This window comes from Numenius arquata, chromosome 12, assembly GCF_964106895.1.
Source record: "Numenius arquata chromosome 12, bNumArq3.hap1.1, whole genome shotgun sequence".
NCBI classification, from domain to species: Eukaryota; Metazoa; Chordata; class Aves; order Charadriiformes; family Scolopacidae; genus Numenius; species Numenius arquata.
This window is the reverse complement of record NC_133587.1, coordinates 44,570,482-44,591,429: the sequence shown is the minus strand read 5'-3', so window position 1 is coordinate 44,591,429 and position 20,948 is coordinate 44,570,482. Positions and strand designations below refer to the sequence as shown.

General features: G+C 48.9%; 1 protein-coding gene across 1 annotated transcript in view; it reads left to right on the top strand.

The window, feature by feature from the left end:
* Positions 1-20,948, top strand: part of MAP4 (microtubule associated protein 4) — a 157,172-nt gene that overhangs the window by 92,040 nt on the left and 44,184 nt on the right. Inside the window, exons 6-12 of the mRNA XM_074157655.1 lie at positions 1,934-2,044; positions 3,020-3,148; positions 3,648-3,722; positions 5,016-5,153; positions 6,634-7,461; positions 8,558-8,689; positions 9,499-9,660. Coding sequence (XP_074013756.1) covers positions 1,934-2,044; positions 3,020-3,148; positions 3,648-3,722; positions 5,016-5,153; positions 6,634-7,461; positions 8,558-8,689; positions 9,499-9,660 — 1,575 coding nt within the window. The remainder of the gene's footprint in view (positions 1-1,933; positions 2,045-3,019; positions 3,149-3,647; positions 3,723-5,015; positions 5,154-6,633; positions 7,462-8,557; positions 8,690-9,498; positions 9,661-20,948) is intronic.

Below are 20,948 nucleotides of genomic sequence, written 5' to 3'. Positions count from 1 at the left end.
TGGGACCTGCTCTGGGTGGACCTGCTCTGGCAGGGGGTTGGAGGAGATGATGATCTCCAGAGGTCCCTTCCAACCCCATATCATTCTGGGATTCTGTGATTTTATCACCTGTGGAACAGATTTCTAGCGTCTTCCCTGGCGCTCGGAGGTGCCCGTTCCAGCCGTCACGTAGCCCTGGCTGCAATGCAGGTCGCTCTGTTCCCCAGCCTGCCCGGCTGCTGACTCTCTTGAAAATTAGATGAGCCTTGTATAACGTGCACCGTCAAAAAAAGATAACCCTTTCACCCAACAGCTTTCACCCAATTTTCTCTCATTTTTTGAGAAAGCTTATGGGAAATTACTCACTCGCTCTTCAGGGTTTGAGAAATATGTGCGTTGCCCAGATTGTCAGAGGCAATAAAGCTGGGAAAGATACTGGCTGAAACAGGGTGGAAACTCCTTTTTTATATGTTTTTGAGCACTGTAGACCTACTTACTAAATTATTTGCCCAGAGAAGCTGTGGCTGCCCCATCCCTGGAGGGGTTCAAGGCCAGGTTGGAGGGGGCTTGGAGCAACCTGGTCTGGTGGGAGGTGTCCCTGCCCAGGGCAGGGGGTGGCACTGGGTGGCCTTTAAGGTCCCTTCCAACCCAAACCATTCTATGATTTTATGATTATTTTCTTGCTATCTGAATCTCACGTTTACTAAGAGGTTCTGTGAAGAAATTATATGTTGTTACAAGGGTCAGAAATGATTCATGGAACAACCGGAACAAAAGAGCCACTGGTTTCTCAAAGGCAGTTGTTGGGTTTTTCCCTCCCGTTGGCTTCGTTAGGCGGAAGAACGGGGTGTTGATGGGGTTTTGCTCAAGAGCCAGATGACAAACTTGTTGATTAGGAGCGATTTGCAGACCTAGCCCATCACCTGGTATTCTTTGGGCCTAAACAACGCGAATCTGTGCGTTATGTGTTGCACGAAACCACATTTCCTTAGGTTTCATGTCCTTAGAGTATCTTGACCTGTACATACAGAAGGTACCACGGATACTTCAGGATGGTGATATCCCTCCATCCCGCCCTTCCCGGAGCTGCGTAAACAAGAGATTCTGCTTGGAGATTAGTCCGTTCCCATAAATGAGCCGAGGGATCAGAGAGGATAGATGGGCTTTAAGAACTCGTCAGCAGAAGGAGAAAAATGTGTACAGCAGGCTCATGGAAGTCACCTGGTTTATTAAATATTTTTATGCGCGCCCTTTGGAAAACACTCAGATGATTTTCCTCCCAAGAAGAGAATTCTCTGATCAATGGTGTGACAGGTCTCCCGCCCACTGTTGCTGTAATTCCTCGTTCCTTGGTGAGGAACATGGGAAATGCCAGCTCAGATCAGCTACTGGAATATTCTGCCATTTCTGAGAGTTCATCCTTGACCCACCTGCTGGAACTCGAGCGGGGCACAGACCCACGCCCAGTCCATGGAGGGTCTCTGGAGATGGGAGACAAAACTTCATCCGTGACTTCTCCCGGTTCTCCAGGAGACAGGATTTAATCCGCGTCACCCATTTTTGCTGCGAGAATTTTCTCTTGCTGAATCCTCAGCTGCTGAAGGACCACCTTCTGCAGATGACATTGATTTATCTGCTTAAATCACGGACCAAAAGCAGAGCAAAGCGAAGGCGCGTTAGGCCAACCAAAGTTGACACCAGACAGTGGGAAATGTGTTATTTTCCTCTCTGGCTTGTAACTTGGTTAAAATACTGGCCACCAGTCAGTCTCTACTGGTGAACCCTTCTCGGGGAGGAGAGCGTGTAGCTTCCACAGGTTTTCCTTGGTCTCCTTTCCCTCGGAAGTCCAGTGGTGGCGTCAAGTGTATCTTCATCTTGTTTTTTAAATGATCTTGCTCTTCATCGTGTCTTCCCCATGTGTGGTGACACTGGCCTTGTTTTTGTCTCCCCGCAGACCCCTTCAGCATGCACAGAGGAGAGAATCTGCCTGATTTATCGTTCCCTACCGACATGAAGAATGTGCCGCTGTTCACGGATTATGTTGATACTTCCAGAGAGGTCCATGGTGAGTTCCTCCTCGGTGTTGGGGTTGTTCAGCCTGGAGAGGAGAAGGCTCCAGGGAGACCTTGGAGCCCCTTCCAGTCCCTCAAGGGGCTCCAGGAAAGCTGGGGAGGGACTCTGGATCAGGGAGGGGAGCCAGAGGAGGAGGGAGAAGGGTTTGACACTGAAAGAGGGGAGATTGAGCTGAGATGTGGGGAAGAACTTCTTTGCTGTGAGGGTGGTGAGAGCCTGGCCCAGGTTGCCCAGAGAAGCTGTGGCTGCCCCATCCCTGGAGGGGTTCAAGGCCAGGTTGGAGGGGGCTTGGAGCAACCTGGTCTGGTGGGAGGTGTCCCTGCCCAGGGCAGGGGGTGGCACTGGGTGGTCTTTAAGGTCCCTTCCCACCGAAACCATTCCGTGATTTGTCCCTGATGGTCAGGTTTTGGTGTCTTCTCTGTTGACTTTCATGTACTGAAAATTAAGTGGATAAGTTCACAGACTATATAATCACTTCTTTTTCTTTTTTGTGCCTAAAGCCATTCCAGAAGCTACTTCCAGGAGGGTTTTCTTGAAGTGTATTTAGGCAGAAGGAAACAGGACAACTAGAGAAATTGAGTTAAAGCAGGAATTACTGATGGCTCTTGTCTTCATGGGTAGAAACTGAATACCCATGAACTTTGTTCACAAAGTGGTCTTCAGTTTTTGGACTATTGGAATTTAAGTGGTTTTTAACAGGAATTCATGGGAGCAGAAGCAGAAAGCAAAAGGGAAATAATTTGCCAGTATTTACCGTCCTATACCTTGTTTAAAAATTATATATATTCTACATAATTTACTGTGCAGTTTGTAAAGATGAGCTAATTGCGAGAGCTGCTTACGAACTTTATTTAAGCTTCTTGTGAGCAGAACAGAAGTTTATTTTCCAACAGCTGTATAGACTTTTTCTTTTGGAAGGGAATCGTTAGGGCATAGTGATTAACAAATGGTCTTTTTATTTCATTAGCACCACATGGATCTATGGTGGTACCTGAACAACCTTTCTTGGGGCCCCTGTATTCTCCTGCAGAGGCTCTCGACTCATCAGCCTTCATAGGCCTGGTTTCAAACACAGAATTTCTGCAAGACAAAGCAGGTAAGGAACAGATATTTTGCTCTTACTGTCTGTCTTGCAGCTGGAAAATCGTGGTTTATAGTCCTAAAGAGTCTTGGTGGGGGAGTTGATACATAAAATAAGTGGAGATGAGGAAGTATCCTATGGGCAATGACAGTTCTTGGTTCAGCGTGAACATTCTGAAGATGTCAGGAGACCACAGAAGGGTTGAGGTCAGAAGGGGGACCTCTGGAGAACATCTTGTCCAAGCCCCCTGCTCAAGCAGGGCTACCCGGAGCCAGTTGCCCAGAAGAATTGGGCAAAGAATCTGCTCTGTCAGGTCCTGGAGTCAGTAACTCTTCTCTGATGGAGGCTTTCACTAACAATAGTCACAGAAGAACATGATGTTCTGGTGCCTTTCTTAAGGGAACTGAGACGTTACCTGAGAATGAACTCACGAAACAGCAGGGTCAATACCTTCGACTGACAACATAAATCGGCGTTAGAGGCAGGACAAAATGTGTGTGTTTGTTTTCCGTAGTGCCTGAAGAACATTGGATGGGAGCTCAGCGTGATGCGAAGGGACCGGATGCCTCTTTCTTTGTTGAGCCATCAGGTAAAAATCCTTTTGATTTGACCCGCAGGAAGCGTCTGTGGGGAGTTTGTGAAGGGCAGAGGCAGAGCTTCTCTCCGTGTCCGCCTTCTCAAAAGGCACTAATGGAGTGAAGCGGGACCTGATCAAGAAAAACATCGTTTCTGGGTCTCAAATCAATTTAGAGCAGAAATGGGTGTTTTAGAGAGATGTTACTTCACGTGCGCTTTCTGCCTTAGTGCTGTAAGAGACGGGGACAACGCTGCCTTTATAGAGACTCTTTGCTTCTAATTTAGGGTAACAGACTTAATATATGCAGTTCCAAGCCCGACCGTCAGCCGATATTAGTGGCAGGATGCCCTTTTGGGGGCACGTCGTGCGGCAGGGCTTTAACCCACTGAAAATAAGCCCTTTTGTGGGTTTTGGGGAATTAAGTTATCAGATATAGGTGCGTGCAAAAAACCGTAACGTTTAGCAGCAAACTCTATGGATTCCAGACTGGTTCCATTCTCTGTGTCTCCACCACAGCAAAGGTACCACAGTTGCCAGTTGGGACGTGTGTTTGAGCGTCGCTCAACGCTAAAATAATAAAGAGGGTGAAGAAAATTTACTCTTGAAAAGAGCCTCTGAAAGTGGGATTTTACTACGGTCAAGGATTCTCGTCTTTGTACACGCCGAGAGTCAAATCTGCTGATTTTAGTGATAAATCAAAACCCTCGTGTTTCAATGCTTCGAGGGCTCTGACAAACCCAACTTTGGCTTATTCTTTAAAACACGATTTTAAACTCAATTTGAATTGCAAACCTACCTACTCTCTCCAGTTACCTTTAGCTAATGGTTACAGTCAAGTCTTTGAAACTCCACTGAGTAAATAATTCCGTTGTGTTGCATGTATATTATGACTTTTGATCCATAATGGGATCTTTTTGGCCGATTTTGGTGAACAAGCTGAGAAGAAAGTAGTTGAGCACCGGTCCTGGGTAGAAGGTCCTTCTGGAACTGGGGGCTGAGGGTAGAACTGGGACGCTTTGGAACTGAACTTTGCTCGACTTTGTCCCAGCAGAACCTTCTCTCGAGATAGAAGAGTGTTTTTTCTAGGCATTGCACAAACTAATCTTCTGAAAATTGTCCATAAAACCTGATTTTCCTCTCGTGCCACCCAACTGGGATGCTGAAACTGGGGGGGAACTTACTCCTCAGGGTGAGCTCTGCTGTAGGTGGCACCTTGAGAGGGTGATTCACGTCCTGGCAGCTCCAGAGGAGGAAGCTGTTTGCTGAGATCCCAGTGCTCAATCAAACTCCATTTTATATTCCCAGTGCCCCCCACTGCGACCGAAGCCATCAAGGATTTGCCGGAAGACCCTGCAGCGGTGGCTCCTGGCGTCGTCCCTCCCACGGTACCGGTGTCCCCAGGAGGGGCTGGAGCTGCCGATGGACCAGAAGGTGCCACCTCAGGTATAAAGTTGTCCCAGTTTAAAGAGTGGTGCTGGGTTTAGGTGAGCAAATCGTCATGGTGGAAAGCCACAGAATTGCCTTTTTCTGAAGGAAACACGGCAAAGCGTTAACAAATTCCGTTGGGGCTACAGGTTTCTCACACCTGGATCGGGTTGGTGAGAAATAACGAGTTTAATTGACTTTTCAGCTCTTGTGTCACAGTCCAGGAACTGATTTAGTCGATCTTTACTTCCTCAAAATTTTAGCTCTGGGAAAATGTTGAGGTGCATCAAGACCGTGTTTATGCCATGAGTCTGATGCTGTATGTAAATACCTTAAAAGACCTGAAAGACTCTCCTTAAAATTCCTTAAAGACTCTCTTTAAAACAGAGTTTTCCAGCTGTTTCTCCACAGCATCAGGCTCGTGGTCCATTTTGCTCCGTTCTTTGTCCAGTCTCTTTAAGCTTTATTCCAGTATTTTCCATGATTCGCCAGGGAGCATCCGTACTGCTTTTAATATCTATTTCTTTACTGTCTTATTATTCCGTAAAATCACAATCTGTAAGTGTTATTTTGGGGAGGATCATGATATCACTTAAAAAAAGGGAAAAAAAAAAAAGAGAAACCCAAATGAGTCCATAATGGATCGTTTCGATTTGCTTCACAGGAACATTGGTTTTATCTAAATGGATCCCAAAGTGCCCTTTTAAAAGGAACTTTTTCCCTTTTTTTTTTCTAATTTCTTTCCTTTTTCAGATTATTAAGAATCTAATTTAAGATTTAATGTATTTTCCATTGCTGGGGGAGGATGTTTTTAGATGTGAGTGGAGTAGAAATGTTAGGGTTTTCTTCTAACGCCTACTCAGCAATTTATCCGAGATGTCGGGGTCACCCCCTGCCTTGCTCAGGGAACGGGCAGCGCTTGGGGCCGCTGCAGTGAGTCGCTGCCCAAGAGAAATCCCGCTGCTTCTGGCTCTGGATAATTTGTGAAAATTTGCCTCTAGGCAGCTGGGATGCTAAACTAAAACTGACTGGAAAAAAAAAAAAAAAACCCACAACCCCCTTTAGGGGGATGTTGAGAAAAACGCTAACTTAAACGCGGAGCTCTGATTGTGCTGTGAACTGACAAACCTGATTTTGAAACTAACAGCTCGATATTTAGGAGATATTGTGGAAAAAAAAAAAATGATCGAGACCGAGTCGAGGGATGAAAGAATAAAGGGCAGTTGGTGATTCACTGGGTGGCAGTGGCTTGTGTCCCCAGCGGCGGCGCTTCTGCTGGGTGACAGCACCGTTACCGCCCGCCAACGGCATAAATGAGATTTAAAATAAAGTGTAAAATAAAGTCTAGAGCAACTTGAGTGCGCTGGGGTAGCTGGGGGAGGAGGCGATGCTGGGAGACAGGGAGCGAAAGCCCCATCTTCTCTAGTCGTAAAACCACACTTCGAGCTAATTGCATTCCTCCTGTTGTTGTTGTTGTTGATGTCTGTTCCTGGAGCAGATGCAGCGCCTGTTCCTGCCTGGGATGTCACTGCCGTTGCTGCGGAAAACGCTGGCTCCCTTCTCGCAGGGGACACCGAGACCCCTCAGGCTCTGGATGCTGGATTTGCCCCCGCAGCAGAAGCCAACCCTTTTCAGGCCGTGGATGTTGGGTTTGCTCCTGCGCCAGAAGCCAAGGCTCCTCCTGCTGCAGATACTGGCTTCGCCCCAGCAGCACATGCCGTGTCCCATTACGCTATGGATTTGGAGTTTACCCCAGCAGAAGATGCAGGGTTTGCCCCAGCACCAGACGTGGAATCTCACCACGGTGTGGATTTGGGGTTTGCCCCAGCAGCAGACGTGGAGTCTCACCACGCTGTGGGTTTGGGGTTTGCCCCAGCAGAAGATGCAGGATTTGCCCCGGCAGCAGATATGGAGTCTCACCACGCTGTGGATTTGGGGTTTGCCCCAGCAGAAGATGCAGGATTTGCCCCAGCAGCAGATATGGAGTCTCACCACACTGTGGATTTGGGGTTTGCCCCAGCAGAAGATGCAGGATTTGCCCCAGCAGCAGATATGGAGTCTCACCACGCTGTGAATTTGGGGTTTGCCCCAGCAGAAGATGCAGGATTTGCCCCGGCAGCAGAAATCAACCATCACCACGCCATGGATTCTGGGTTTGCTCCCGCAGCAGAAGCCAAACCTCTCCCTGCCCTGGATTCTGGGGTTGCCTCCACAGAAGCCAAGTCCCCTTCTGCAGCAGACACCAAGGCTGCAGCATCCGAAGAGCTGACGACACCTAAGTCTTCTGTTGAGCAAGACAAGTCACCCTTCGACAAACCTCCTGCAGGTGAGTGTTGGTGCCCGAAAGCTTCGTTCAGGCTCGAAATAACGCGGCAGGAGGTGTGAAAAGGCCGTTGGGAGTTGGCAGAGCTCTAACAGCAACGCTCCTGGTAGCACGTAGCGGTGGCCACGCAGAGCAGAATTGTCCTAGCGCTGTCAAATGAAAAGCAGATTAATTTTTTTTCAGTAGTAAAGACCGTGATAGGCCCTGCACAAAGCATCTTCAGTAGAGCTCAGTTCTGCTGTCAAATATCAGACTGAGGAAGTGCTTCGTGAGATTTTTTGCTTATAAAATATAAAATTAAATTATTTTTTTTTTAATTTTTTTTTTTAACTTGGTTAAAAAAAGCAGCGAGGTGTGGTTTTTCAGGACAACCGTAGACACATTTTAGTTCATCCCTCTACTCTTTTTCGTACCGCTGTCGCCCTCAGCGTGTACGGAAATCTCCGCAGACCCTGTAGGACACGGTGTTTTCAAACGAAGGTTCTTATTTTCGCGGCGGTTTCTGAGCAGAATAAAGGCTTTGATAATTCTGTGACATTTCCTTGGAAGGGCTCTGCGCATCGAAGTGGGCATTTTGGTTTTTTCCACGTGGTGGGCAATAGATTTTTCTGTGCTGCACAGATTTCTCCAGGGACACTCCTTTTGGAGAAAAAATTACTCTCAAAATAAAAATAAATAAGTAAAAAAGCACCGGGCAGAGGCAGTAGATGAGGACTGATTGCAGAAGGGGTTAGAGTGAGATATTTTCTTTCTTCCCTTCTAATGCTCTTTAGTTTAATTATAGGAATACATTTCAAAAAGGAAGTTTTAACAAAAAAATCCCAACCAGAATGTAGTACCAGAGGCACAGGTGGGTGACTGACAGAGTAAATATCGGGCAATACAGGAAGACTTGCTTTAGCAGAACACTTTGGCTTTCGGGAAGGGAGAGCTGGTGGAAAGGGATCCTAAAAAGCAGATTATCGCTGTTTTGAAAGCGAGGAAAACCTTTAATTTCTTGTGGAAGACAAGAATTAGGTGAGGAAGTGATTTTTGTCTGGCTTGAGCTGATCTAAATTAAAAATAATGTGAATTTTTATTCTCTACGTTCCGTTTGCAGAAGCAAACCAAGAACCGAAAGTCCCAGAAGCTTGTGTTGGTCCTTCAGAGGCAGCTGAAGGCGGCCGAGAACCTCCCGGTCCCCAGGAGGAGCATCTTCCACCACAGACCAACCATCGCTCGGAACCAGCAGGTGAGAAATGCCAAGCGCGGGGTAAAACTGGAGCCAGTGCTTTGCCCTCAGCTAATTCTGCCCCGGCACCCGAGCTCTTCCTCGCAGACGCCGTTCTCTCCTTAGCGAGGACAAAGCGACGAAGGGTTAATTTCCGGAAGGTTATTATTAGCGTGTGCGAACACGGGGTCCGTTATCGATAGACGGTGATCATAACATTTGAAATTAGCATCATGTAACTTGTCTTTTTCTTCCTCATCCAGGGCTGTACCAATGCCTGTCGTCATTTTTATTTCTATTTAAAATTAATTATATATAGAACTGTTCTCCAATTAATTAGATATAGAACATTTCTCCAATGTAATGATGTCTTGCAAATTGAAACTAGCTATAATTATGTATAGCTAGGAATTTTGTAGTGTCTGCATGAATATATTGGAAGATATATATGAATATTAGATGATTAGCATTAGATGGGGACTCCAGCCTGATAATGGGGTATATTTGGGATTTGAATTCCAGCGGGAAGCCGGTATAGTCTGAATTTGATTGATTAAAAAGAGGAAAAAAAAAACCAACCCCTCACCCTGTGCTTGAGCCCCAAGACGGTCTTTGCTTCGTGTTTTCCCTCCACCGTGGCATTTTTGCCAAGTTATAAAATTGCTGCTTAAAATGGGATTGTGAGGAGTTAATAGGTAGTAGATTACCGGATCTTATCAACTTTATTGCTATTAAAAATAAAAATAAAACCTATACCCTTGCTTTTAAGCTGCAGGTTGCCTGTATTCCTAAGACCTGAAGCATTCTGTTCATATTTTTTCATATTTCAGTTCCGGTAGAAGCAAAAGAAGCCGTTGCACTAGAAAATAAAGACCTCCTTCCGGACAAATCTGTGACCGCTGTGGATGTTGCTGTTCCGGAGAAGGAGGCTGAACACAACCACCTCCAACACGCAGAACCTCAGCAAGAAAAACCCCCGCAAGAGCCCACAGGTAGAACATAAATCATAATTCAATTTATTATTTTTTTTTTGCAATGGAAAAATCCTCTGTGAACTCTTCACCTTTTCCTGCTGGCCGCGTTGCCGCTCGAGGGAGCAGAAATCTTTCTTGCACCAAGCGGCCGTGCGGTTCTTTGCATCCCTCAGGGGTTCTGCTTGCACTTTGCCTCTGATCCCTGTCCTCTTCGATAGCTTTTTCCTCTCCCTTTTCACCGGATTAAAAGCCCGGATGTGGGTGCTGCTGGTTCCTCGTCGCTGGGAGCGGTTTATCTGTCCTGCTGTAGAATTTAATAGCTCACCATCGTTTTGCCATTTCTTGCTGCCTTTTTATTTGGGTATTAAAAAGGACCATTAATTCTTATTGCAATATTCCTGCTGAAGACCGACCTCCTTCCAAATTGAGTTTTGTAATTACCAAAGGAAAATGTCTTTTTCTTCCTGCTCCCCTACGCCAGCCTCTCCCATGGGCTGGTGATGCTCACGCCGCCGGCTGGAGCCTCATTTTGTGGGCCGGGGCTAATTGACAAACGACTGATGCTCTCATTAAAACCGGTGGCTTTCGTAGCTAAGGAAACCTCGCGCTGCCCGTAACGGAGCGCAGCAAACGGCTTCCGCTCCGGAGGTTCTGCCTTCCACCGCCTCCACCGTGGGAAACCCTTGGGCTCCCCCCCTTTCCCCATCACACCCCTTCTCCCTTCCCCACTCTCATCTTCCCGTTTAATTTGTATTTTCACCTTTTGGAAGGATGCCAGTGAGGGATACAAAAAGTCTCTCTGTCTTCTTGTCTCGCTAAAGGCAAAATGGATCCTTAATGCATTTTTAAAAAGAGGTAGCATGTCCTTACAGGAACTCTTGCTTTTCGGTGGGGTAAGAGCATGTATCAGGAATTATGTTTTTTTTTTTTAAAAATAGCATTGACGTATTTATCGGTGGCGGTTTAAATAGGTTTTGCGTGGAAATGTCTATCCCAGCCCTGCTGAGGTGGATTTAGAATGAGTGTGGTATCAGTGCTGGAAAATTCCACGTATGTGCCTGTGTGGACTGGTTTAGATGGCTAAAATCACATATAGAGTATATCATTTTTTTAAATTTATTTTTTAAAAAACAAACAAACAAACAAAAAAAATAGTTGCTTCGATGTTTGAGCAGGCTTCCTGTATTCCAGGTCTACCCACTGCACAAATAAGGCACGCTAACAAATCCAGTGAACGCAGGTTTGGCAGAGCAAAACCTGCCCCGGTGCCTATTGCCGATGTCCCAGAGGAACGGCCGGTAGGTCTCCCGCTCCGGAAGAGCCCTGACCCAAAAGTAGACCCCCGTTCTCTAGCCGAACTCGGATGCTTTGCTGGGACCTCCCCTCGCAGTAGGGTTTCGCCTCAAAAGGCGACGGAGCAGCCGTCCAACGCGGGGTCGGAGTTTGTGGAGAGCTGCAGAGACCTACCGAGGGAGAGCTGGGATTCGGAAGGTTCTCTGGCCGTTGTGAAGAAAAAGAAAAAGAAACCCAAACAAAAGAGAAACCAGCTGCCAAGATCCATGGAGTTCTGGGATGACAGAGCTCCCAGAAATTCTCCCTTTGCTGTTGAATCCCAAAAACCAGCTGTCTGTCCCGTCCTTCTGGCTGAAGCTCGCCAAGAGCAGGCGCTTGCCTCAGGAAGCAGAGCTCCAGGAATTCCAAAGGAGGCTAAAATCCTACCGGGAATTCATATCCTGGACAAGGAACGTGCCTTCTCGGTGCCAGCCCCAGGACAGGCCCGAAAACCCAACGTACCCTTAGAGTCCGTTGTCTCGGATGGAAAAAATGGAGACGTCGTGAAAAGAGAAGAAAGGAGAGACGAGGGTTTGGTGTCGCAATCCAAGGGCAGAAGAAGAGAGGTTCCCTGGCAGGAGATGGGCACGGCCGAGGTGGAGGAATCCGTTGCAGTGAAGGTGCCAACCAAACCTGTGGAGAGAGATTTTCCCGACAAAAACGAGAAGAGGGAACATAAGGAGTCAAAACGTGCCGACCTGAGGCCGTCTCTTTCGGAAGCCGTTGATTTAAGCAAAGTAGAAACAGCTTTAGAGACCCGACCTCCGGAATTGCTCCGTTCTGATAAATCCAAGGAGGCCAAACGCGCGTCTCCCGGGCGCGAAGCGTTCGGTGACACTCTCCGTCCCGAGCTGCAGGCTCCCGGTGGGGCGCGGGAAGAAGCGGCAGAGAAAAGAGGTAGTGGTGACAAAACCAAAGGGGTTGGGAATGGATCCCCCCGAGAACCTGCTCTTCCAGAGGCCGCGGTCCCCTCGGAGAAACTTCCCGACGAGCCAAAGGCAGCTGGTGGGATTAAACCAGTGTCCTCCGAGAAGCGCGTGGCCGTTGGCTTTAGTGCTTCGGAGGGAGTATCGGAAACTCCGACAGATAGGGCTAAAATGCCCGTTACGCCCTTAATTTTACCCGAACCCGAGGCGGTCGCTGCTTCGCAGAGCAGAAAAGCTGAGGGTTTTTCAGAGCAGCCGTTTCTTCCCCCGGCAAAATCTGAGGCGACGCTCCAGGCCGGGCGGGCGGGAGCAGGGGACGGAGCCACGGCAGCGGATTCCCCCGCGACAGACAAAGGGAGAGGATTGAGCGGGTTAGAGCAGCAGACTGGAAAAGATCCCAGCGTGGCACAGGGCACGGACAGGCCTAAAAAAAAGCGGGGCGAAGGGAAAGGGAGAAAAACCCAAAGCTCCCCCGAGCAGGTGATGCTTTCGGAGGGTTTAAGCAAACCCGGGGATGGAGCCAGGACGGATGAGACTAGAAAAGAAACGAGTTTCCCCGAGAAAGGCAGAGGTTTTCCTGCACGGGGCCACCCGTCGGGAAGCGGTACCCACGCTTACCCTGCGGACAAGCCCAAAAAGAGAGGCAGCGACGGAAGAAGTAAAAAAAGCGAAAGAAGCTTTTTCCAGCAGCCTTTTCTGGAGACTAAGATGGAGCCAAGCGGTTTTCCTGAGCTGACTGATAAAATGAAGGGAGTTAGTGATCAAGGCAGAGAGAGGGGCTGTTTTACCGCCCAGGGTTTTCAGGAGAGTGCATCCGATGTAACTAAAATGCAAAAGTCAATTGAGTTGGTCACAGAGAAGCCTGAAGAAAGTGTTAGAAAAAGTGAAATAGCTGATTGGGGTGGTTTAGCCCAACCGTTCCCCCTGGGGGGCAGGAGAGAGGAAAAGCATCTCGCTGTGGCTGACACCATCAGCACAAGGGAGGAGGTAGGTTTAATTAATAAAGGCAAAGAGGCTGGAATTACTTCCGCGGGCGAAGCGGCTGTGATAAATTCTGATGCCGCAGACAAAGCTAGAAAGAGGTGCAGCGACGGGAAAAGAAAAAAACCTGAGAAAAGCCCTTTGGGGCAGGCGGCTCTCCCCGATGGTGGGGGGGAAAGAGGCCGTTCTCCGGGCAAAGAGGAGGGAGCTGGAAACACAAAAGAAACAAGCTTTGGTAAAGATAAAGTGTCTGGTTTGGAAAGAGAGGTTGGGGTAGAGAATCTGGCAGGTATGGCCAAAGAGGTGCTGGAAAAGCCACAGAGTGACAATAGAAGAGGTTCCTCTAATCTACCCGCTCTTTCAGGTCAGAAAATAGAGGCAGCAGAGCCAGAGATAGTCAAAGGTAAAGAAACTTGGCCCTTGAATAAAGGTGAGGAACTAGAGAGACCCCAGCCGCCCCCAGAGCACGGGGCAGAGGCGGCTGCGGCACGTGGTCCCTCCGGGGAACTGGGGATGGACAAGGCTAAGAAAAAAAGTAGAGATTTAAACGGCAAAAAGGCTGAAAACAGTCCCGAGCCCCCTGTGCTGGGTCCAGGTGATGTCCCTGCGGCAGGTGAAGAGGTGGGAGATATTAAACAACCTCAGTCCGTTGATAAAGGCAAAGAGGAGGGTGCTCCAGCGAGCCTGCGAGGTGACCCGAGGGATCCTGCTGAAATCCCAGCTCGGGCTGTTCCTCCGGAGCCAGAAAAATCACAGGCGGATAACAAAGAGAAATGCAAACAGATGGAGGGCAACTTGCAGCAGCCGTGTCTTCTGGAGCATAAAGCAGGAGCGGAGCCGCTTCCTCCTCGTGACGTGGAGAGAACCGACACGTGTGAAGCAGAAAGTCCTGCTCCTTGCGGCAGAGGGGGTGGAATTCCTGTCCCAGAGCCTCCGGCGGCGGCGGACCCCGCTTCTACTGAGAAATCTAAAAAGAGGGGTTATGATGGAAGTAGCAAAAAGGCTAAAAAGGCCTCTGAGCAACCTGTTTTCCTCGAGCCAAAAAAGAACAAGAGAGAAGCGCAGCCTCCCGTGGGGTCTGCGGTGGGATACGGGGTGGAAGACACGGATTTTGTAGATGAAAACAGAAATATTAAAAACTTCCCCGTTGGCTCTCAAATGCTTTGGAATAATAAAGGAAGCGAGTTGGAATCCTTCACTCAGCCCGCAGGAGCTGGCCCCAACGACACCGGCGAGGTTTCCTCTGGCTTCCCAAAGCCGAGAGACGAGGGGACGAGGAGTAAGGGCCTTCCTCCTTCTTCTCCTCCTCCTCCTCCTGAAGCGGTGGCCGAAGACGGCAGCAGAGAACCGGGGTCTGGCACGAAGAAGGAGATCCAGGCGCAGAAATCTTGCGAGCGACCGACCAACCTGGGACACGAAGAGCCTGGAAAAGAAGTTTTGAAGAAAGGTGGTGAAACCCAAGCGGCTGGTTCCCGGGACGGGAGCGAGACGGATAAACCGCTTCCTTCGGATGGTTGGGTTGAACGGGACGTTAAATCAAAGGAGGAGGAAGTTGACCTTTCTCCTGCGGCGAAGGTGGGGGATAAAGAAATAAAAAACGGTGATAAAAAGCAAAACGCTGACAGCGCTCCCCCAGACCTTCTGCAGAAGGTGGAAGGCTCAGACAACAGACTGGCTCCTGCAGACGCCAAAGGGACAGAGAAACCAGAAGGAACCGTCTCCCCAGGACCCGCAGCGGTACCAGCCGGCGGGGAAGGAGCACGGAGGGAGGATAAAGCTGGAGAAGCTGAGCTGGATGGAGGTAGGAAGGGCGAGCAGATACTGGACAATCAAGCGGCCGAAGGGGAAGCTGCCGGTTTAAACCTGACACCTGCCCAAACGACCCAGATAAGTCCCCAAAATGCCAATAAAGGCCGTTCTGAGGCGGCGGCAGCAGAGGATGCTGCTCGCGCTGGGGAAGCTCACCTGAAGGATGCCCTGGCCTTGAAATCTGAAGCGGATAAATCTGAAGGCACCGCTAAAGAAAAAGAAGAGGAATGTGAACAAAAAGCTGCGAAGGAGGCCAAGAAAGAGAGAGTTAAAGCAGCAGAACCCGTAAAAGGCTACATGAGACCCACAAAATCCCGAGGGGTGCCACCTCTGCCAGCCAGGGCTGCTCCTCCGGACCGGGAGAGACAAAAGCATCCGGGACCCGGGGCTCTGAGCCGGCCCCAGAGGCAAGAGAAAGGTGTGTGTTTGCCGTGTGAGCTGTGGGCAGCCCCGCAGGCGCTTGCGTGCCAGACCTCGCTCTCCGTCCCCGCGTTGGCATGAACCCCTAACCGGTGTGTAATCCTCCCTGGCACAACGAGCCAGCGTGGCATGGCTGGGGGTTGGGTTGGGTTGGGTTGGTTTGGTTTGGGGTTTGGTTTTTTTTTGTTTTTTTTTTGGCTGATCTTAAAAAAAAGGCTGTTAGTTCTGCTTGCCTGTCTCACAGCGCTAATCCCCAGGGTTTGCCGGACCGACGGCTCACTCCCAGTTCCACAACTCCTCGTCTATTTATTTACTTTAACCCCTTCAGAGTTAATTTTACGTAGACGTTACAGAATATTGAGGGGAAACTCGCACTTTTTGGTGCTAAGTTACATTAGCTTCTCGTCATCACCTTCATCTGGGATGCGAGGGTGAATCCTCGCGCTCACTGGGGAGCTCTGGGCGCCACTGGCGGGCAGGGAGCCTCCCGTTTCGGGGCTAGGAAATCTTCTCGGTGGCTACCAAGTTGCAGGGTTTGGTTTTAATCCTACCTCAGGCTGTCTGCAGCCGTCTGCTCCTCCTCCTGCCATTCCTTAATGCCTTTATCTTGAGCTACCTCGAACCGCTACCTCCACAAAACGTGCTTCCTTCTAGAATAAAGATCTTTATTAAAACAGGGTTTTACGAAAACAATAGCGGGACTGATATAGATTTATTTATATATTTTTTTTTAAAGACTTTATCTCTCTGTTGAGACCGGGGATGGCCTGGGAAGTGGTTTAGACTGTTTGCCCTGGCTGGTGGCCAGGGAACAGGATCCCTGCGCTCATGGGAAATGAGGTGGAACTAATTGGATAGAATTTAATGAAGTCTGTAGGAATTTTGAAACGGAGAATACAGTACGGATGAATACAGACGTACAGTTGAAATATTTAAATAAAACTACCCTTGTACTTCTCATTCCAAACCTTCCTCGGGAAGAACTGGCACCTTTTCGGTGAATTCCTGCCCCGCTGAAGGGGGGGGGAAGGTTCTTCCCTGCCCTTGGGGCCGCTCTGCGGCTTTTTTGTCCTCGGGCATGAAGGTTTGTTGCTGTCGCTCTTCCTCGCTGCCCCTTTGCATGATGCGGCCACTAACGTACCCAGAGCCCCGGCTGGAGCACGCCTTAACACGCTGCTCAGGGATTTTTTGGAGAGGTTTTTTTGTAATTTTAATGAGTGTTGCATAACCTGAAGCCGCTCTATTTTAGCCAAAGTGGTGTTCCCTGCATGAACTTGTGCCTGCCCAAGTAACGTTCCTTGGTGCATGATGCTACGAAATAAAGGGAAAGCTGAAGGCAGCATCTTTTTTATTTAAAAAAAAAAAAAAAACAAAAAACAAACCAACATCTTTAAAGCCTTTCCGTTGGCTGCCAGAAGTCTTTCTTTTCCTTGGCTCACTACTGTGTTCAAGGGAGCAGATTTTTAGTGGCAGATCCATGCGGAGAAGAAAAGCTCCTCCCGAACGTTTTGAGCAGGTAACGGGTGTGCGGAGGCCAAGGATCCCCGGTTCGGAGTGGCACATCCGCGCCTGAGGAAGTGGGAATATTGCCCAGGGCTTTCATAATATGCAATTTCTTTCACCCTTTCAGCACTTAGACTTGAGAGACTAAGCGGATGTTTTTTTTAAGAGAAGCTCTGAAGGACAGAGCTCATTTTGGGGGAGGTTTAGGATGGATATTGGGAAAAATTTCTTCCCGGAAAGGGTTGAAAGGATTGGAAGAGGCTGCCCAGGGCAGTGGTGGAGTCACCATCCCTGGGGGTATTTAAAAGCCGGGCAGACGTGGTGCTGAGGGACATGGGTCAGTGGTGGGTTTCTCAGTGGTGGGTTTGTCAGTGTTGGGTTGATGGTTGGACTCGATGATCTTAAAGGTCTCTTCCAACCTTGACAATTCCATGATTCTATGTTCCTGGGGCAGTTTAAATCCAAGTGCCACCAGATGTGGGGCTGCAGAGGAGCCCCTGGCACGGCTTTGGGTGGTCCATGGGGACCACACAACATCAGGGCTGTGGGACAAAGCCTCAGTTGCCGTCAGGCTCCTAGCGGTGGAGGATCCAGGCAGCATATTTGCTGCTTTGCCATCCAGATCCGTCACCGAGGATCTCTCCTAACAAAGTCACTGCTCAGTGAGTTGCAAAACACCAGCAAAGTCCCTAAACTGGCACCACCAGCGCCTGAGGCTGGATCCGAGGGTGAAAGAGTGAATTCATGCGTCAGGTTGAACACAAGTTAAAACCAGAACTCAGTGAAGGGAAGGTGTTGAGATTTCAAGACGGTGATCGTGAAGGTGCTTGTTCCCTGGGCAGAGAAGGAGCTGGAGGGATCCAAGAGAGCAGTATAATGATTAAATTCCAGATTTCACTAAGCTGACGGGGCCCTCATCGTACATCAAGGGTTGTACGGACCTCGTTCAGTTCATCCTCCTGTTAAGATAACACTTAAGATGACATCAGAATCAGGCGTGTAGGTATTTTGGAGGATCTTCTGCCGGAGTTTAGGAAGTGAAATCTCTTTAGCCGGTCTCCCATCCCTTCCGCGGCGTGTTCTGGAATAACGGGACCATCTCCTGTACTGAAATAGGGCTAAAATAGGTAGGAGCCCTGTGATACAGCTCCCTCAGGGAGTCATGGCAACCGTGATGCTTCAGATTCCTCTCCCTGACAGAAGTTGTTTGTATCTTTTATAAACCAGGATTGCAAACTTCTCTCATTTTATTATTTTATTGTGGTTTTTTTTCTAATTTTGACTTTGCAGCTTAAAGTTAAGAAGTGTGGGATGTAAGGCTCTTCCTGCAATTTGAATTTAATCCCTTATCCATCTTTTAGGATTTATTTCAGCTTCTCATTTTTGTTGTTATCGTTGTAAGAACTGCCCCAGATTCTTCTGGAAAACTACTTTGTACCTTTTCATGTCAGGAGGCAGCCGGGATGAAAACCGAAACATCTCGGACGTTATCAGCCTTTAAAATATGGCTGAGCTTTTATGCTGCTCCTTGCGTGGAATTAAAGCTAAAATTGGGAATTATGGCTAAAAAGCAGGGTCCTAAAATGTGTTCCTCCGGGCAGGGGCAGGGCTGGGGCTCCGGGTCTGCGGGGGAAATGATGGAGTGTTTTCGTTCATCCAACACTGAGCCATTTATTCAGATTTCCTGCTCTTCCCTCCAGCTCTATTTCAACATTGAGACACTCGAAAAGATATTTTTTCCTGCAGTCTGTCCTTAAAGAATAGTCTATATTTAAAAAAGGAATTAATTCTGTTTCGGTGTTTTGGGTTTTGTATCTTCTTATGTTTTTTTTGGTTTGCGTAAGCTCCTCGGCAAAGGGCTGTCTGTCTCCACGGATGGTCTGTGGGTCTCCACGGGGCTCCATGGATGGTCCATGGTCTCCACAGGGCTGGGAGAGTAAAGAGCTTATTGTATATCCACGTTATGGGCTGGACAGTGATGGTTCGGAGTTAATCTCCTGACCTGGGGCTGGAGAATCGTGGTTATCTGGTGCCTGGTTTCCCCTCTTTCCTCAGAAACCCCCATGGCCACCTCCATGGCTGCCCTCCGTGGGCATCAGCCAGGCTGGTGACAAGCTCCCTCCGTGGCCCGTTGGCACAACCCTTGTGTGTAACAGATTCACAGAATGACATGGGGTTGGAAGGGACCTCTGGAGATCGTCATCTCCTCCAACCCCCTGCCAGAGCAGGTCCATCCAGAGCAGGTCCCACAGGAGCGTGTCCAGGAGGGTTTGGAATGTCTCCAGAGAAGGAGACTCCACCACCTCTCTGGGCAGCCTCTCCCAGGGCTCTGCCACCCTCACAGCAAAGAAGTTCCTCCTCATGTTGAGATGGAATGTCCCATGTTCCAGTTTGTGCCCGTTCCCTCTTGTCCTGTCCCTGGGCACCACTGAAAAAAGCCTGGCCCCATCCTCCTGACACCCACCCTTTGAGTATTTATAGGCGTTGATCAGATCCCCCCTCAGTCTTCTCTTCTCCAGACTAAAGGGACCCAAGTCCCTCAGCCTTTCCTCAGCAGAGAGATGCTCCAGGCCCCTCATCATCTTCGTAGCCTTCACTGGACCCTCTCCAGCAGTTCCCTGTCCTTCTGGCATTTCCCTAGGGATTTTGTTGAACTTTCCAGGGATATCTGAATTTCAAGCCTCGTCTTTCCTCACTGGTGTTGCTGGTTTGCGGCTTGTGTTGACTTTGTTTTGCCTCTTTTCACTTTCCACTATCAAATAACCAGATACTGGTCATGTTTTGAGTTGGAAACGCTCTGGAGTGCGGTTTAATTCTGGTTTTGGCCGATCGCTGGGGTTTTGTTGATGTGTTATATGTAAATTCTAAAGTAAATGGGGTTTGAAGGTGTCCCCTGCCCAGGGCGGGGGGGGTTGGAACCGGATGATCTCCAGGGTCCCCTCCCACCCAAACCATTCTGGGATTTTATGATCTGTAAATGTCCCATCCTGTGAAACAGGAGCCTGTGTTTGAGCGTTGCACGGCTCCGCACCTTTTAAAAGTAAAGCTTGTCGTGCAAATCCACAATGGCCAGAATATTAAATATTCTGGTTCACCTTTTTATCCTTTATCCTTTATTTTGGGCTTTATCCTGGCTTCTCCCAGGCAGGGAGGTGAAATGCAAGGTGCTGGTTCAGCCAAAGCCTCAGGCTTCATGTTTTGGGTCTTTCTGCTTGTTTTACACACAAAAAAAACCCCCAAACAACCCAAGGTTACTGTCGGGGCAGCACGACCCGTGTGTGTGTGTGAACATACAGAGGAGCGAGTGTATAAATCATAGTTTTACCGTCTTGGCTTTTATAGACACAGCGTTTCCTTGATGGTTCTGCTCAGTCCCATCACCGGGGCTGTTATTGGTAATAACACTTAATTAGCGACGGCGTTCGTTTGGGAGATGCTGGCAAGGAGTCGCTCGTCATCCCGGCAAGTTGTGTTGCCTTAGAAACCGGTGCAAAGGATCGCACAGAAACGATTGTGTTAGATTAAAAAAAAAACAACAAACAAACAAATAAACAAGAAAAAACCACCAAAAAAAAAAAAAACCCCAACAAAAAAAGCCCAAACTAAAAAAGAAAAACCAAACCACCACCACCCCCCACCAACCAGCAAAGGCATTAGGAGGGATAAGTAATAGCTTGGGGAGGGAAGCAAAAATAGAAACGCTAGGCTGATTCATCTGCCGAGGCTGGGAGCCTGCAGATTGGGCATTAGGCGGTGACGTGGTGATGTAGTGATCTTGGGCTGCTGCGGTTATCGCAGCTCCCCGGCCCCCGACAGCCGCCTTCTACCTGGTACAGCCCGGGGATTCTTTACGGTTCCCTCCTTTGGGAAGATGCTCCTGTTCCGGGATGCAGGAAAAGCATCAGAACGCACCTAAAGGGCTCGGCTAAACGCCTGTGAACCTCTTCGGTGGCGGTGCCGAAACGTGCGCTCGGCTTCCTTGACAGGCTTAGTGGTGTCAGCCGTAGCTGTTAAGAAAAGAGGGGATTTAGCGGTGGTAAGAGGATGTGAACAGACAAAATAGAACCCTCCTCCTCCTCCTCCTCCTCCTCCTCGGGGGACAGGCCGGTGTCTCCCCAGGGGAAGGTCTGGAGAAGCTCCGGGCGGTGGGCAAATCTCCACAGCCAGAAGCTGGGCCAGGGCCTGGCTGGGAAGAGCTTATAACCCTTTCACTGCCGTCGTCTGACACGTGCTGGAAAAGAAATCACGGATTCACAGAATGACGGAATTGTCAGAGTTGGAAGGGACCTCTAGAGGTCATCCAGTCCAACTCCCCTGCTAAAGCAGCACATCACT